Source organism: Dipteris shenzhenensis, chromosome 9, assembly GCF_047967505.1.
Source record: "Dipteris shenzhenensis isolate YYH24624 ecotype China chromosome 9, Dip_SZ_1.0, whole genome shotgun sequence".
Taxonomy (NCBI): domain Eukaryota; kingdom Viridiplantae; phylum Streptophyta; class Polypodiopsida; order Gleicheniales; family Dipteridaceae; genus Dipteris; species Dipteris shenzhenensis.
The window spans coordinates 2987342-3006895 of record NC_141604.1 but is presented as its reverse complement, the minus strand read 5'-3'; the positions used below and the strand labels follow the sequence as shown (position 1 = coordinate 3006895).

The 19554-nt window shown below is 42.5% G+C and overlaps 1 protein-coding gene across 1 annotated transcript in view; it reads left to right on the top strand.

Annotated features, from left to right (window-relative positions):
• Nucleotides 1-5762: 5762 nt before the first annotated feature.
• The window catches only part of OVA4 (Nucleotidylyl transferase superfamily protein), a 121662-nt gene continuing 107870 nt past the window's right edge, over nucleotides 5763-19554 (top strand). Inside the window, exons 1-2 of the mRNA XM_087378923.1 lie at nucleotides 5763-5912; nucleotides 6020-6199. Of these exons, the coding sequence (XP_087235049.1) occupies nucleotides 5839-5912; nucleotides 6020-6199 (254 nt within the window). The 5' untranslated portion in view covers nucleotides 5763-5838. The remainder of the gene's footprint in view (nucleotides 5913-6019; nucleotides 6200-19554) is intronic.

The window sequence follows — 19554 nt, the reverse complement described above, 5'->3', positions numbered from 1 at the left end:
ATTTAAGTTGGGAAGACAGGTGTTATAACCACTCCTCCCTTGTTATCGAGGTGACAATAACTTAGAAGCTTAGCCATAAATTTAACCAACACGATGTAAAATATTAAGTGTAAAAGATGGGTTTTTCAAGTGTGGATTAAGTAGAGTGTTTAGGCAAAAGGTTAGGCTGAGTGGTTAGGTAAAAGGTTAAGTGTGGAAATGTACAGAAAAAATTTGGCTTAAAACAATCAGAATATGGAAATTGGAAAAATTTTACTTGGGTGAATTAGTAAAGGGAAAAAATTAAATGGGGATATATATGTAAGGACGATCCAAGGGGAACCATAAAGGGAGATTAAAATAGATGAGAGGGAGGGAAAAAGGGAAAGGGAGAATAATAGAGGGAAGAGGGAGGGGAAAAAAGGTGAGAAAGAAAAAAAGTTGAAAAGGGGGAGGGAAAAATAACATAAAGAGTAAGGGGAAGGAGAGTGAAAAAGAAAGAGAGAGGGAAATTAGAAGGTGAGTTTAAGAAACAATTTTAACAAAGTGGGAAGGGTAGTAAATGGCGGGGGGTGTGTGACAAGTTTATGTGATAGGTGAGAAAAGTAAAAAGTAAGAGGGGGCTTTTTAAAGTAGTTAGAAAGAAAAGGTAGGGGATGATTGGAAGGAGATAGTTTGAAGAGTAAAGAAATGGTGGGCGGGGGGTTATTTTGGGGAAGTAAGGAAAACAGATAGCCTAGGAAGAAATAGGTAGAGAAGTTATATAAAGATAATAGAGGGGGGGTTTGCAGACAAATAAGGGTGAGGAGGTAATGAAATTGAAGTAATGGCATAAGCATTAAAATATATAATTAGGACTAGCGGGGGAAATTAGAAGTAGGTGGAAAAGTTATGAATATGGAGAAATAAGAGGGGGAAATTGAAGCAAAATGAGGGGGAGAGGGGGTGGAAAAAAAAGGATGAAAAAATCAATAAAGAAAGCAAATAGACTAGAGAGAGGGGGGGGGATTGGGTGGGTTTTGTTAAATGAAGTGAAAAAGGGAAATTGTATAAAGAAGTAAAAGGGAAATTTTAACAAAGTAAAAAGGAGAGAGGGAGGGGGGGGGGTTGATTTTGTTTAATAAAAGGCAAGGAGTCAAGGACTTGTGAGCCCATTGCAGACAACGAGGTGGTCAAAGAACAACGGGCTCGGCATCTGACGAGGATCTTTGACGTTTACGGGTTGCAGGAGGAAGTGCCGTCATATGAGAAGAGGCAAGGACCCATGGTGATAGAAGAGGTCGCACGAGAATCAAAGGGCGGGTGAAGGGTGGGCAAAGCGACTACACAAAGGCACAGGTGGGCACATTGATTGCATGGAGTATTTAGGCATGAGGTCGCCTCGGGGCACGGATGGGTGAGCTAATCACTATAGAGGTAGATTTAAGGACCGTAGCGCACAAGCAATTTTAGGGTGATAGTTGCACAGGGAGACATCCTTTCCATTTGCATTGTAACAAAAGCCTGACCTTGACAAGCTATGGTAGTCTTGAGTGAGTGCTCAAATATTTTACAATGATCCAAGTATTAGGAAGCATAGAAGTATTCAACTCTCCTCGAGAAAATTCTAGAAGGAAAGTGTGAGGGAAAAGGGGAGAGGAGACCTCAGCTATGTGCTCTTCCACCGAGCTAGAGTGAGCCATAGAGAGGTATAAGGAAGAGGAAGCGAAGAAGGACAATTGCATCTCTTATGGATTTTTAGATACTTATCTCTAAGGGTGTTACTTCAATAGCCCAAGCTGCTTATTACTGCACAATAGGCTCTATAGGAACTCAATGGCTTTGTCACATTTATCTTTAGTCTCATCTTCCACTGAGTATTTGGTGCATTCATCTATGTCCTAGATTGCAACAACTAATCCATCTATTGGACTTCAAACCCAAAAAAAGTTTCATATAGATAAGAGAGTATCATGAAGTGAATCCAATATACTTCTCAATATGTAGGGAAATAAAAATGTAATCAACTAGAAAGTAACATCAAACTCAATGTTTTTTTTAATTTGACAAAATGAGCCAGTTTGTATTAATCAGGAATCTTTGGAGGAGGATGACCTTGACACGATTCTTTCTTGGGTTGCTTTGCCATATTTATTGGGCCCTTCTATTTTTGTTTTGGCATTTGCCTTTAATTAACAAAAGTCAATGTTTTTAATACAATAGGGAGTTTTAAAAATGTAAAAAATATCCACATAACAAACAACAGCTTACTCCAAAGAACACTCTAGTACCTATCACCATCCAACACAAACCATAATAAGTTTGGGAAAACAAGTGTCATGGGTCCTAGCTACTCGTTACCAATGTCATAAGTCAGTAGAGTGTCATAACTAAATGAATTAGAGAGACACAAAAATACCACTTGAGTTGCAATATGCACTATCTATTGGAGATAATTTTCCTTTTAAAAATAATTCAACCAAACGATGTATTAAAACCTATACACATACTACAAAAAGAAGAGCCAAAATAGCTGTATGAAATGCCCACATAAATTAAGAACACGTATTAAAATTATTAATCTTTGGTTCAAATCCATGGTCTAGGAATTGGATTGACTAGTTTGAATCATTAGTTCTAAACATTAGATTATCAACCCCATACTCTAGATCTAGCTCCATAGTTTGGATGGAGTGAATCAAAATTGGGTTTATAGAGCATGAGCTAGCTTTCCCAAGAAAAAAATTGGATTTAACATTTGAATCCATGTTTACGACAATTTTTATTTTCTAGATTTGCAAACTAGATCCTTAGCCTAGACCCTCATCGATTGTTTGTTATCCGGATCATAAAGTCTAGCTCATGCAATCTAGACTTAGTTTGGATTACTTATATAGAGTTACAATCCAGGTTGCACATTTAGGTCATATGGACATATAGTCTAGACCCATGGTCAAGCTTCAGGGGCCAGGGATTGCTTTATGTTTTTGAATTTATTGATCTAGAGTCAATTTCAAGATTCATATATCCAGATTTGTCTTTAGTTTCTTGTATTCCTAATTCTAGATACCATGGCAAAAAATATATATTTTTGATATGCATTAGTAGGTCATTCAACGCTAGTGGAGTTTTCATTTTTCTGCCATGATGCTGATGCATCCAAAATGGGGTAACAGAAGCCATTAAAGGTATTCAATTGTGGAAATGTGATGTACAAGTAGAGCAATGCTACCATTAGGAATTCCTAAGGTTGTTCCCATATGCACTTAGTTGAGTGACAAAGATTTAATAATTTTAGGAATCAAGAAGCATGTCAAATATTGGAGGTCTCATCTTGGTAACACAAGAGTCAAGGATTCATACTCAAGGTGCATAGCATGTATGATTCAATATTGGAAGACATTGATTTCTTGCATGGACAAATCCACTATACTCCATGAGAAACTTTATCATGACTTTTGGCCAAAGAGTTAATGGAAAGATACCTTAGTTGATAGAGTGGAAATAGAAGATGTTGAGACTATGGATTTAATATACCTAGAGAATTGTTATTGTGCCCTGTGTGTTATATGCCAAGAGAAGAATTCAAATCGGACGTAAACATGAAATGAAATGTTTTTATTTTAAATGAAGCCCAATGGCAACATATATTCCATTTGATTAGGTGTTGCATTCTCATATGTGGACACATATGAGGCACCCACTAATTATATACAATACTAGGCTTCGATCCACACGAAAGATGTAGTAATGTGGTACACTATGCAAATTGCTAGAACAATATGTTAATAAAGATTGCTGGGAACATGTTCATCACTATGGAGCTAAAGCACAACAAAAGCTCCAAATAAAAGAACTAATGTGAGAATATCAATAACATAACCTTGGAAGTGCAAGAGAATCTTTGAATGGCCGAGAAAAAAAGTGGGGAGGATGATGTGGATATTGATGATTTTTTCTTAGGTGAATAGTGAAAATACATGAAGTAGTTAATGTCCATAATAGCAAAAGCTCAATGCTAAAGAAATGAGTGGAAATATAATTTGTAATGGATGAGCTCTTTCTTTGTAGCCCAGATGTAGTCCAAAAAAAAAAAAAAGTTAATTAGATTGAGCCCTTGCATTCTACTTTTTTAAGAGAGGACTAGAGGAAATAGATTTTTTAATTTTATATTTAACAATAATCATATTTAATAAATTTAATCAATAAATTCATATGTTAATGAAGTTGCTTAGAGCATTGTAAATACTTAGGCTCATTGTAGTCATCACATGAGAACAACTTTGTGCATGTAACATTTTGTAATGGAAGCACCTGAGATATACATAGTTCTAGATATAACACATCAAGATTGATCTCAAAAGGATTGGCAAGAGCAACTAGCATGCAAACCAAGAGCAACTAACACATCAAGATTGATCTCAAAAGGAATGGCAAGAGCAACTAGCATGCAAACCAAGTCAACCATAGGCCTTTTGAACACATCCAAACTACTCCAATTTGATTGCAAACATTCCATAGGATTATGAGAAACATGTGATAAGATACAAAAGCAATAGGAGAACTTCAAGCAAGCTCCATTGAATAAGACAAATCTACACATTTTTATGCTACTCAACCAATTTGGAGGATCTCAAATTCAAGAGATTTAACCATACCAAATTAAACAAAATTCGATATTATATGTTTGCAAGAGACCAAGCTATTGAAAGCCATTTGTATGTGCCTCAACTTTCCAAGCTATTGAAAGCCATTTGTACGTGCCTCAAGTTTCCAAACTATTCCCAATTTCTCTTACATGCACACGTAAATAGGATATCGATAAACACACATAGAAAATACAACATGAAGGTATTAAGTCACAATCAAAGGAGTGAACTAAATCCAATCTTACACTAACCGAATTCTAGAGGATCTCCAACATAATTATCATGTTATGGTCCTTGGAGACATTAATACAGACACGATTAAGGAAAAGCCACAAGATCATCATGCATACACAATTTCAAACATGGCCACATTTGGCACAACAATAACAAGAGCAAAAAATCATTTCCATAGTGGACACACCATCATTCATACATGTTCTCTCTAATAATACAAGAGCCATGCAACCTTGTATATCTATACTATTGCTATTTTTCTCTCTCTAGAACTCGACACTCTCTCTCTACACATGTCACCTTGAGAAAGCTCCCAAAAATAAGATTTTGCAAAAAGGAAGGCTGGTTGCTTGGTGAGCGAGAGGAGGGCGAATGAGTGCGTAGCTTCCATGTAGTGATTTAGCTAGATTAGAGTAATGGAAGGAACCCTCCCGTGCCACATAAACTATACTAGAAGATTATTCCTTCATTTTGTAACATCCTTCACCTTTTGCCATGAACTCAGGGCGGTTACACACCACCCTACGCTAGAAAATGCATGGGCAGGGCCTCGCTACACACTCGATGGACAACATAAGAAAAAGAGACTCCACATTTATTGCAACAAGGTATCTTTGCTTATGTGGTCTAAGCAAATGGCTTGTGGATTGGTTGGCGCAGGTGATTTTGTGTGATGGGTGGGCCTTGGGCGAGGCAGGGTGACTGCCCATGATCATGGACGCGCAACCAATCCTTTTGCGCCACACGAACTTCATGCAAGCCATCGCCCATTTCTCATCATGGGCGAGTGTCCCAAAATTCGCGTGACCTGGAAGCCATTGTTGTGTAACAAGAAATTGAAATTGCCAAAAGCGCTCCCATACGTGGTGACCAAGATAGTGAGGTGCCCAACCCACACATTTTAGGAGCTTGGTCTAAACGCTAAAAAAAAAAAAAAGACTTTGTTATCAACCTTAGAAGACGTGGCAATGCTATAAGCTGCAAGGCTTGCTTGGCTATGGCGCTAGCATTCATTGGGAGCTCCTTACAGACTGTTGCTGCGTCTCGCCTGGCTCCTTCAGCCTCATCTATGTAACCTTCTCGCGCTTTGATCGCATAAGTTTCTCAACTCTCCGTTGTAGTTGTTTGTACTCCTCTTTCGATTGTGGATTTCCAACGATGCTGTTTTGCTTAACCAGGAAATCTTGTTTCGTGGGAGCGCCTAAGGTTCCGCTCTGGGCGGGGAAGGCGAACCGATTGAATGATTCTTTTCTGTGCTCCCGACTTCTACAAACATGCGCTTCTCCCCATGCATCCATCATCGACAATTTGTCCTCCGACGATATTCGACCGGCGAATGATGATCTTCCCCCATTAAGGTGAGGGCAAGTAAGAAGAAATGCATTTTCCGCTGCATGCTAGCTTTTCACTCCTGGCAGGTGCCTTTTTTCAAATTACGTTTGGGGGCTAAAACCAATTCCCTTAACGAATCCTACCGTAGAAAATTCGTGTAAGCGATAAATCCAGGAAAATGCTTTAGCGCTAGTGCGAAACTCGGTTATGTTAAGTTAAACACAGTAAACCAGCTACCCGCTTCAGGACTGAGGATTGTGTCGGTAGCTGAACAGCTAGGTCAGTTACCAGTATCCAATTAAGAGCATCAGGCCAAATACTTTTGAACTCCAAAGCTGCAATGATAAGGAAGGATGGTGCACAAGATGGAACTGATGATCTGGACATAGTGTTATGTTTCAGGTACCATTGGCTAGGGTTGCTTAGACCTGCTCAGATGGAGAATGTATGCTAAATTTTTGCTCAGATGGAGTGGAGGAAAACGGACAAGTTCATTATTAAATCTCCCCTCCCCTTCCATTCTTTCCTTTTTGTAATACAAGAGAAGAAATGACTTGCTGTAATTTCAGAAAAGGGGTTTATTTTACAGCAAAAGTCACGTGTTGTAGAGTTGGTGGTACTTATACGACTCTCGCTTCGCTTGTGTTGAAAAACCACTTGAAATGACCTCTTCTTCCTTGTTTTTATGCTGTAAACTTATACACTCCATTTGGGCCACTTGTTTTGAGTGGATTGGAGCTCTAGATACCGTTACAGGGGGTACTTGGTGAGTGGATTATCCCCTTAAAATCTTGTTATGATCTGACTTTCCGTTGGGGAGAACGGGGGGGTCTCTTTTCCTCACGGTTTAAGGGTACATTTGCACATGGGGCCCCTTGTCAGGACACCCCGTTTTTTGTCTAAAGACCAAAATTTTCAGAGAAAGGTCTTACCTCAGGGACTCCAAAATTCAAGGGTTGCAGGGTTCAGGAACCTCTTGCCTCCAAAGCTTGGGGTTTCTAGACGGTCTTATGGCAGGCAGAAAGGGCAGCGATCGCATAAAAACTTTCGAGTCGTGTTTTTTGACCTCGGAATCTGTGGGTCGCTGTGCGTCTTTTCGTGTCTTGCCTTCACGGCCTGTCTCGAAGGTCGCGAGGTCCCCTGCACATGTGGTTCCCTGTGTGTTGCTTGCCCGTGCAGTGTCTCCTCCGCACGTGTCACCTTGTGCGACCTCTGTCGTGCAATCTCTCGTTGCGCTTCGCTTGCTACTCGTGCCTTCTGCGAGTCCGCATCCAAGAGTCACTCGATGAGGTGTTTGCGAAAGGCCGCTGTCAATAGGTTGGTGCGTAAACTTTATATCCAGATAGTTAGATCGTGTCCATGACGCTGAGTGGAATTCCTAAATCTTGAACTCCCCTACCTCAAGGCAATTCAAACCACCTGTCCTCCTATGAGCTCATCTTGATCAAACATTCGTGTGTCATCACAAGAGAAATCACTAATCCGTGATTAGTAACATTAGAACATTAGTATATATTATACGCCAATGGTGTAACACATATTTGTATTTATGATGGACACCGACCGAATTGTTGGGGCGGTGGATCATCTTAGTAGATAGAACTAGTCAAGATGGAGCCACTGCTTCAAACAGCATCAAATTTGGACATGTAACGCTTATTCTATTAAAAAAATGTGCACCCACGTGTATAGGTCCTAGGGGCAATAGGAAGGGAAGGGTGCATTAAGGTGCAGATGCATAGGTCATAGGGTGAGGGTAGGTGTAAATGGGAAGATGGAACTTGAGTGATCTCAAGGGACATTAATGAAAGGGTATCACCCTTCATTGTGAATCTCACGTAGCATTCTCTCTATTCACCTTGCATTCATCCACCATCTCTCTCACACCTTGCATGTAGGTCGAAAAGAGACACAAGAAATCTCATGAGGGGCTCTTCCCCCATTGGAGGGACAATTGGCATTCAAATTCTTCATCCATTGCACACATTTGCATTCTTGAGAATTCTGGTTCTTCAAATTTGGTATCAAAGCAGCAACAATCCATGACTGGGACGAGAAGAAAAAGAGAGTGCGAATTGGATGAGACTTCCACAATCCAGAGTTCAAGGAGGACAAGCAAGGAGGAGACTCTTTTTCAGCATGCCTCTAGCAGAGCGTAATATGTGGGAGGCAGGGCTTTCTAGACTCCCTCGGAGTCTTAGTTGCTCGTTTGGTCAAAGGCAACATGATGGCCTACTTGAGCGGCTTGACAGATGTTAGGGATTGGGCCATAAACAAAGGTGAAGCCACAGGTAACCTAGTTGGGACAACAATGTCACGTTGGTGCTTCACCTTGAGCAGTTGAGCAGCCCCATCAAAGAGGGTGTAGATCCTTGATGTCCTTGTTACATGAGAAGGGGGGGGGGGTCAGCATACCATAGCACAAATCCGGCACTGCGGAGGCGATTGGCAATTCTTCCAGAGCACTGGCCCTCGATCAACAAGGACCCACCTTCAGTGGCTACAAGACGAGGGCAGCCAGATCCATTCGAACCCTCGCGAGATTCGAGAGATGACCACAACCTTTCACCGCCAACTGTTTCAATTAGAGGAGATTGATGACGATTTAAGTACCCCCTCGAAGAGAGCCAAATTTCAACCTTGAGAGAGAATAGAATTTCCAAAATATGGTGGAGCTAGAGAGGCGGATAAAATCCTTAATTGGATTCACCATTTTGAGCTATAGTTTTTCCATCTTCGGGTCAGGCGCTGATGAGCACATTTCCCGTAGTAATCTTAGGAACCATTGCATGTACCCCTTAGGGGGTAAACCGAAACCAGTGGAGGATCGGTATCGGTAAGACGATCACAAGAAGCTTGCCCTTGCCACACTGCATCTACAAAAGGATGCTTTGATGTGGTGGTCCTTGTTACAAATGGGAAAGGAGCCTATTCTTCAATGGTCCAAGTTTGTAGAGCAGCTTAAGACCACTTTCATGCCTCCGAGGCATGAAGAAGAATTGACCTTTTGTTGGGAAAGGTTCAAGCAATTTGATAATGAGAGTAATGTGGAATTTACAGCTAGGTTCTGGAAATTCTCTTCAGAGAAGAGTGAGGATGATAGAAGTGTTGGTTGCGGGAAGCAATGGAATGGGAAAGGAGTGCACGGGAGTAAACAACAAGCTAAAGGAACACAAAGTACTTGCAAATGGTGTTACGAAAACTAAACTCAAACATGCTTACAAATTCAAGATTTACCAAAACCATAGAAACCAAGAACCACGAAACAAGTGGGGGAGAGAAGAGAATAGAGAGAGCGACATTGCATGGGGTCCAATCTGCCTCCCCTAGATGGTGGTTCTTGCTTCCCATCTAGAGTATTTATAATTGTAATTCCAAAAAGCAAAGAGCCAATAATAGTACATAAAAAAGCGTCCCTTGTTTATAATTAGAGGGATTGCTCAACATAGCTCCACGAGCTTAAAACATCACAAGGCTTAATATGGTCTCATCCACAATTAATAAAATAAATTAGCCCACGGCTTAAAATTCATTACTTTTCAATATGGCCCATGGCCTTTGACACCCACCATTAGATACTTCGATCAATCCAAATCACCTTTACCATCTCCGTTCCTCGTTTTTCAACTCATCATTGTACTCAAGTCGCCAATTGTGTTAGTTGTTACAATCAATTGATGAATCATCACACCAACTAATCCCAACACAGTTGTACGCTTGATATACAGACATCAAAATACACACCTTGCGACCAATTGCAATAACACTAGTAACACTAGTGACATTAGTATTAACATGGAATCACCCACAATACTAACCATTTAGCCTGGCAAAACATAGGTAGTTAGGTGTCCCCAACTAAACCCCACAAAGCATCCACTAGGACCCCTGCCGCGTCCGGTGCGCTCCTATGGAATACTCTGCCATAGTTACACTAGACTAAAATAAAATAATTTCCATAGCAAGAAATATTGGAAATACAATTCCGTGACATCCCTCTTGCTTGGATTGCAGTAAACCTCAGTTGTGTATTTGACTTTCCGAGTCAACGAGTAGAGATGTGAAGAGTAATCTCTTGGATATTCATTAAGTATCATCATGGTCAAAAAAATTTCTTCAAGAGATCTTAAGCTCTCATTAACCAAGAGATAATGAATTTAGCCAATTCAAAACTTATGAAAGATTATTTTTAGTCTTACCCTATACCAAGAGAAAGTACTATACCACATCCATTCATTGCTTATGATTTTGGTACAGGTTCCAGCATTATATTTGTCATATTTCTCAATATCTATACCGTCCCATACCAGTATGATATTGAGAAATAATAACAAATACAAAGTGTAATTCTTTTTTTCTTTTGATGTGAGTAGCAATAAGTGGCATATACTATTCTGTGATCAGCAGAAGGGTATATGCACGTCATTGTTTAAGCGCACGTCAAAGTTTCTGATTTAGGTTGGTAGCTAGTATCGATCTAATATGTATTTTCTTCAACTGCTAGAAAATACAGAGAAGATATTGTCTGACATACCAATTGTTTTTCATTATCTATAAAAGCAATTCCATAAAGAAATTATCGGAGCAACAAGCTTGTCACCAAACAATTATACCTGCCCTCTTGCTTAGCAAGAATGTCATATGCTTTTTCTCCTCTTTAATTTTCTCTAATTCAGTTCACTTTAGCAGAACACTTTATCGAAGCATACCATATGTATCACACAATAATAGTTTTGTTATCTATAATTAAGCTAAGATTGGCATCTACTCAAGCAAGCTATGAGGATACAAGACCTCTAAGTAATTGTATTTCTTATTTCATACATACCACATAATATACGTCTTCTTATCCTTATGAATGCACATAATCATTCTTATTTAATCATAACAAACTCTTAGCCAACATAATCATGCTTATTTAATCATAACAAAGATATATCTTAGCTCACCTAGATTATCCTAGATCCGATATAGGCTATCATATTTTATTCTCTTTTTCGTGCTATTTTAATTTGACGTATCACTCTTCTTCAAATTCAATTGTTACCTTCCGTCGCCATACCATTCTTTCTTGTCTCTATATGAGTATTTCAATAAGAGTAAGAACAATGAAAAAATATAAAAACAAAAAATATGGGAATAGATACGTATCTCCTTTGTCCTTCCAAATCTTTGCTTGCTTGGTTGAGTCCCAATCAACTTTCTTTTGCTTCCCGTTCAATCGTCGGTCCGATAACTTTGTGGTTCAAAAGAGATTCCTTGGAGAGTCTCTCTTTCATAGTGACCTCATCATATGTAACTTAAAAAAAACAATTAAGTAAAGCAAAAAAGAAGGATAAAAGATGTATACATAGATGCGTTGAAGCAATAACATGCATATCGTGTATCTATTTGTCCTTGTTTCATTTGCGGCTCTCGATTCGTAATTTACTCCTATTGCTTTCTTCCAAATAGCCATGGTCTTTTGCTTAGGAGAGCGACACCCGGGTTGCAATCTTCATACGACTTCCATTCTTGAAATCACATGATGCTACTATTACTTTAAATATAATTAATTATATAAGAATATGAATCTTTACTGTCCTCATGCCTTAAGGTTAAGTCATCTCCGGTCATGGTTGTTCATCTTTCTATCCAAAGACAGCTAATACCAATTCATTGACAGTAGGTAGTGAAAAGAAACAACCATAAATTTCTTACTTGAAGTCGGAATGTATTGATCCATCCACTCAAAAGAACCGGTGCATACCCTTTGAACAAGCCATCGCGGGTCGTTTTTGCCAATCGTAGTTGTAGCGTTGATTTTCGAAGCATCTTTGATAACTTTTGCATACAAACTCAAAACCTAGCGATCAAGTAGTCTAAACAATTAGAAAGAACATTTTGAGAACGACTATGTCATTAGATTGCAGAAACTCATGTTGCTTGCCTCTCGTAGTCAAGCTAGAGCGTAGCCAGGCTCTGATACCATTGTTACGAAAACTGAACTCAAGCATGCTCCCAAATTCAAGATTTACCAAAACCATAGAAACCAAGAACCACGACACAAGTGGGGGAGAGAAGAGAAAGAGAGATCGACACTGCATGGGGTCCAATCTGCCCCCCCTAAATGGTGGCTCTTGCTTCCCATCTAGAGTATTTATAATTGTAACTCTAAAAAGCAAAGAGCCAATAATAGTACATCAAAAAGCATCCCTTGTCTATAATTAGAGGATTGCTGAACATAGCTCTACGAGCTTAAAACATCACAAGGCTTAATATGTCCTCATCCACAATTAATAAAATATATTAGCCCACGGCTTAAAATTCTTTACTTTACAATATGGCCCATGGCCTTTGACAACCATTAGATACTTCAATCAATCCAAATCACCTTCACCATCTCCGTTCCTCGTTATCCAACTCATCATCTGTACTCAAGTCACCAAATGTGTTAGTTGTTACAATCAATTGATGAATCATCACACCAATTAATCCCAACACAGTTGTACGCTTGATATACAGACATCAAAATACACACCTTGCGACCAATTGCAATAATACCAGTAACACTAGCGACATTAGTATTAACATGGAATCACCTAGAATACTAACCATCTAGCCTAGCAAAACACAGGTAGTTAGGCGTCCCCAACTAAACCCCACAAAGCATCCATAGGACCCCCGCCGCGTCCGGTGTGCTTCTATAGAATACTCTGCCATAGTCACACTAGACTAAAATAAAATAATTCCCATAGTAAGAAATATCGGAAATACAATTCCGTAACAAATAGATAATGAGAAAGTACAAAGGGGTGGTGTATATGGCCCCGAAGTCAACCATATTGTTGACCAATGAAGTTGACCTAAGGGTTGATCGAGTCCTAAGACTAGCCTACAAGGTCATACCAGGGCTAAGTGCTAACAACCCCCCCTCCATGGTATGGCTGAAGTATCTTCAGGTATACTTGGAAACTATATCATGGTTGCACATATTCGTCCAAGATAGATATAGCAACCTATGAGAGTACAGGGAGATCAAAATCACTTAACAAATGGCGCCAAGTGTAAGGCATGGCGAAAAGCCTCAAACTTGGGCTGTGGTAGAGCCTTCATGAAGAGATCTGCTAAGTTGTCCTTCGTGGGAACATAGGATAACTGTATGTCTCCAGTTGACAACTGCTCTCAAATATAATGATAATGAATCTCAATGTGCTTGTGGCCGCATGAAACACTGGGTTTCTTGCAATCATCAAAGCACTCTGGCTGTCAGTGTTGATGGTAGTAGAAGTTGGCTGGTTGATGTCAAGACGTGTGAGTAGCTTACAGAGCCAGACACACTCTACTGTAGCTGTGAAGGCTGCCTTGTTGTCAGCTTCACAATTGGAAGTAGCAACTATAGGTTGCTTCTTGCTGAACTATGAAATGCATGAAGATCCAAGCATGGAACAGTTGCCAGTGTGGGACACTCTCGTGTCATAACAACTTGCTTAGTCACTGTCTGTGAAAGCATGCAAGACCAGTGGAGACTCAGGAACATAGAACAGTCCCAAATTTTGTGTGGCCTAAGTAACGGAAGACCCACTTCACTGCGTGCCAATGTTGTGTTCTACCCATGTGCATGTACTTGCTCAACTGGGAGACGGCATATTGAAGGTCAGGCTGGGTATGACATAAATAAATAAGACAGCCCATAACCTGCTGATAAAGGGTGGCTTCAAATGGTGCATTCTCCTCAAAGGAGAAACGAAAGCCAGGCTCCAATGGTGTAGAAACTGGCTTGCAATCTTCAAACTGGAAGCGGTCTAAGAGCTGTCCAATGTACTTGGACTGACTTATCATTATAGCCCCTTCAATACATATGCAAACTGGATGCCCAAGTAATAGTGCAACCGGCCCAAATCTGTCATCGCAAAAGATTTTTGCAAAGCTGCTTGAAATCTGCAAGTCTGGCCCAGTGATAAGCATCATCCACATATAGAATCAAAATCAGAAATTCTGATTCACTCTTCCGGACATAAAGAGTAGCTCCGTAGGACTGTTCTGAAACCCAAGGCACAACAAAAAAGAATGTATCCTGACACACCATGCCCTTGGTGCCTGCTTCAAACCATAAAGAGCCTTTTAAGTCGGCATACCTTGGTTTTAGACCATGGAAGTTCAAATCCTGGAGGCTGAGTGACATAGACCTCTTCCACTAAATCCTTGTGAAGGAAGGCGGTCTTGATGTCCAACTGATGGTCCTCCCAATGCCTGTAGGCTGTGAGGTGCAAGAGCATTGACACAACGAATGGTCGTAATGCGTGAAGTGGGAGCAAATGTCTCTTCAAAGTCAATACCATGCTGCTGAGTGAACCTTTCGCAACAAGGCGAGCTTTGTAGCAATCAACACCATTTGCTTGAATGGAATCAAGTTCAGCTCTCATGGCCTGCATCTATTCATGACTTTCAAATGCATCTTTGTGACATAGAGGCTCCTCATTATAGGTAGTGGCAATCAAAGCTACAGCCCGAAAATTTACTTGCATTTGTTTGTGCGCACCTCTAGTGTGGGCAGGCAAAGGCTCAGTTTGCTTGCTGTCCTGAGTGTATCCAATTTCCAAAAGCCAATGAGGGACTGATTTTTGCTGTCTCATGACAGCCCTCTCCTCTTGAACTGCTTTCTCGATAGCATGGCCATCTGGCGGTGGAAAAGTAGGCTGAGCAGGAGCAACGGGAGAAGGATTGGAGCTGCTAGAAGCATGTGGCACGGTGATCTGCAGTGTGTCATTTGTATCTGTGAAAGGCGGAATAGAATCAAACACATCAGAGGCTTCCATTGAAGGGTGTGTTTTACAGTCCAGCCAAGGTAACGGGGCATGCTCAGCAAAAACCACATCCCTATTGACAATTCCCGAGTGGGTGCTCGATTGAGCACATAGTTGGCACACATAATCTCATCCAACCAGAATTTATTGGGCAAAGACTTTCCCTTAAGCATGCACCTGCCCATTTAGGCTTCTGCTCTATTCTTGTGCTTGGCAAGTCCATTTTGTTGTGGAGTGTAGGCCACTGTGCACTGATGAATGATACCCTGGGCTGCTCCCGAGACAAGTACTCACTGCCCCTATCAGTGCGGAAGGTCAAGAGTTTCTCCCCACTCTCATTCTCTGCCAAGGCAATCCAATGCTTGAAGCAAGAGAAGACATCTGACTGCAGCTTCATGGGATATATCCAACCGAACTTGGTGAAGTCGTCTATAAAAGTAACAAAGTAATAGTACCCCCCAAGTGATGCTGTCTGCATCGGTCTGCACACATCACTATGTACGAGATGCAACTTTCTTGATGCACCAAGGGTCCTGTCCTTGGGAAATGGAGTCCTATGCATTTTGCCCAACAAGCAGCCCTCACATACATGCTTTTTAAGTGCATGCATGGGTGGAAGATCTATGACCATGTCATGTGAATGCATCGTCACCAAATTGTTGAAGTTGAGATGTGTATCAGATTTACAGATTCAGCCATGGCATTAGCTTCTATAGCAGCCTGTTGTGCATATATGTCAAGATGATATAGTCCTCTATCAAGTGTTCCACTAAGTACAATATAGTTGTTTCTTGAAAAAAAAGTACAATATAGTTGTCATACCGATTGTCATAAATGACATAGCGATAACCATAAAAAAGAACTCTAAAGCCATGTGTGGAGATGGCTGAGATAGAAATCAGATTCTTTTTGATACCTGGAACATATAAAACTTCCACAAGTGGAATGGTATCACCTGACACTTAGTGACAAGCACTTCACCAATCCCTTTCACGGGATATGCTGCATTATTTGCACAAGTGACAGTGCCCCCCTTTGAACACATTGAGCCCCTTTGGAACTCCACTCAATGTGAAAAAGATTTTTGCAGGAAGTGATGTGCTTGGAAGCACGTCTATCAAAGTACTAGTTTAAGGTAGAATCTGAGGTTGCAAAAGCTGAATCATGCAGAGTAGGATTATAATGATACTCCACAATAAATGCCCACTCATCATGAGCAAGATTGGCTGCCTTTGTATTTGTGACATTAGCAGCTGGAGTATTTGTGACAACAAGACCTTGCTGTCTTGGCTGTCCCTGCTGCTTCTTCTCGGAAGCTATACGCTTCCGACACTTAGAGATGTCATGACCTGGTTTCCTCCAATAATTGCAACGTTTCTTCTTCTTCCCATCGGCATGAGAGAAAGAGGATGAGGCACCAGATGTAGGTTGGGCTTGCTGTAATTTCTCCCCCCCCCCGGTTTCCTTTGCCCCTGTGATCAGTAGCAAGGGCTTGATCTGCATGAGTGGAAGCAGCCCTGTTTTGGCGACTTTGCTCCTCCTGCAGGAGTAGGGAAACAAGTTGATCAAAAGAATAGTGGTTGGGGTTATCCATGGCCACTAGTTGAAGTGTTGTAGCAAATCTCTGATACGAGTCAGGAAGCCCATCAAGTATGGTAGACACAGCCTGTGAGTCTGGTACAATCTCATCAACATTTATGAGTTGCTCTCTAAAGTCTTTGACTTGTGTCAAATAGGCATCCATGCTGTTTTAGAAATCGATTAACAGAGGGAACGCACAGTGGAAGACTGATATAGCCCAGGAGCTCACACAGTGTGGTGTAGGGTGTGGAATCACAAACTTCTTAAACTTATGTGCACAGGATAGATGTGCAGACACATCAATAGACAGTGAACCAGCTAGATATAGAAGACACCAAAATAATATATTTCTGTCCAAAGCTATGGAGACAATACAAAAGAGTTAGATCCAGAGTCCCACCAATGGTGGTCCTTTGATCTTACCACAAGGTCCTCCTCCTAACTGCCGGCTATCTCTAGACTTGAGCCCGCGTGCTCCATCACGAGCGTAAATAGACTTTCCGTCCAAAGATCTCAGCACCTTGCTGCCTTAGTAGACAGCCTAGGCTTCAGCCCCAAGTGAGTATTAAAAGTGGCAGCGGAAGATGAAAACAAACTGAAGCTACAGAATCACACAGAGAACAACAAGATGTGCCACAAATAGATCTGCTGTAACTCAGCCCATAAACCAGGGCAGCAACTGAAATACAAAGTGTCCTGAACAGGATGAGAAATAGGAGCTGCAGAAGGGGCTGAACTGAAGCAGAGGAAAGGGGCACAAGGAGGCTGCAGCCTGAGAGCACGGAGGCTGGAGGAGCCTGAAGCGAGGAGGCAGGAGCCTGGGAGCGAGGAGGCTAGAGGAGCCTGAACCGAGGAGGCAGGAGCCTGGGAACGAGGAGGCTGAAGGAGCCTGGAGCGAAGAGGCAGGAACCTGGGAACAAGGAGACTGAAGAAGCCTGGAGCGAGGAGGCAGGAGCCTGGGAAAGAGGAGGGATCTGCAGAGGGAGCGTGGGCAGCCAACAGGGCAGCTGAGGGGCTCAGGTAGGAACGGCCAGGAGCAGGCAATGACCGGAGCCTTGAGGAGCTGCTGGAGTGAGTGAGTAAAATGAGGAAGGGGGAGGGCCCTTATATAGGGAAGGCCAGGAGGGTCGGTCTAGTTGGCCTAGACCGACCAGCCTGGTCGGTCAGCCAACTGGGCCGACCAGCTGGTCGGCCAGGGGCTGGTCAGCCAGTCTACCCCCTCTGGCCCCCTGCTTCGGCCCTGCTGCGTGGGAGCTGGTGTGCGCCCTGGAGATGTCAGTCTCAACACCCCTCTCAGCTCCAGGGTGTGGCACAAGACCCAAAGAGCTGGCATGATGCTGGAGAAGGGGAGAGGAAACAGGTTTGGTAAAAATGTCGGCGACGTTGTCGGTAGTGGTGCTGAAGAGGAGCAAAATGGTACCGTCAAGAACCTTCTCTCGCGTGTAGTGGTACTGAATTTCGATGTGTTTTGTCCGAGCATGGAAAACCGGATTGCGAGCAAGGGCAATACAGCTTGGATTGTCACAAAAAAGTGTGGTAGGAGCGGGTTGCTGAAAACCACAATCGAGAAGAAGGCGTCGAAGCCACACAGCCTCACAGGTGGCACTACACATAGCACGATACTCAGCCTCGGTGGAGGATAGGGCGATCGTGGGTTGGCGTTTACTGGACCAGGAGATAGCCGCAGAGCCAAAGGAGAAAACATAGCCCGTGGTAGAGCGGCGAGAATCGGGGTCGCCAGCCCAATCAGAGTCACTCCAACCTCGGAGAGTGAGCGGGGAAGGAGAGGAACCACCGGCAGTATATAGGAGCCCGAAAGTAGAGGTCCCCTGAAGATAGCGGAGGAGACGTCGAGCAGCCTGCCAATGAGAAAGCGAAGGGGTTTACATAAAGGTATTGAGGGTGCCGACAGAGAAGCCGAGATCCAGTCGAGTGTTAAGTAGCCAGATAAGAGAACCAACAAGCTGGCGGTAGAGGGAGGCATCAGGATAAGCAGTGGACCCAGAAGCAGAGAGTTTAGAGTTGGGATCCATGGGAGAAGTGATGGGCCGACAGTCAGCCATGTGGAAAGTTTCGAGGAGCTCGTGAACATAGCGCTGCTGAGAGACAAAATACCCCCTCTTGGTCTGCCAAATCTCAAGACCCAAGAAAAAATGGAGGAGGCCCATATCCGTCATCTCAAATTCAGATTGAAGAGCAACTTTAATGGCAAGGATATGATTAGTATGACTCCCAGTAAGTATTAGATCATCCACATAAAGAATGATGAAGGTATGAAGCTGTCCTTCATGAAAGAGATAAAGATTGGGATCAGCCAGAGAGCGATGAAGCCCTTGGCGGCAGAAGAAGGTATCAATACGCTGATTCCGGCCCTAGGAGCTTGCTTGAGACCGTAGAGGGCCTTGCGAAGGCGACAGACCATGGAAGGAGAACGAGAATCAATGAAGCCGGGTGGCTGATCCACATATACCTCTTCTTGAAGATCACCATTCAAAAACGCAGATTTGACGTCCATTTGAAAAATGGGCCACTGATGGTGGGCCGCAAGAGCAAGGATCGTTCGGATGGTGCTCATCCGGGCAGTAGGTGCAAAGGTCTCCCCATAGTCGATGCCGGGTCGTTGGGCATAGCCTTTAGCCACCAGCCGAGCTTTATACTTGTCGACAGAACCATCAGAGGCGTACTTTGTTTTGAATATCCACCGGACACCGATTACGGAACGGTGTGAGGGACGAGGAACAAGGTCCCAGGTATGGTTCCGAAGAAGAGCATGAATTTCCGCTTCCATAGCCTGTTTCCAATGAGGCTGGGCCAGAGCCTGAGGAACGGTAGTGGGCTCGCGAGTGGCGAGGATGCGAGACATAAGGGCGTAATTGACATGGAGGGGATCAGAAGAGGACGGTGGGGGGTGGTGATGAGAGCGACGAGGCCCATCATCAGGGTGTGGTTCGGAGTAGGGATCCTCAAGACCGGAGGAGCGGAGAGTATCAATGAGCCATCGCGGAACACGTACT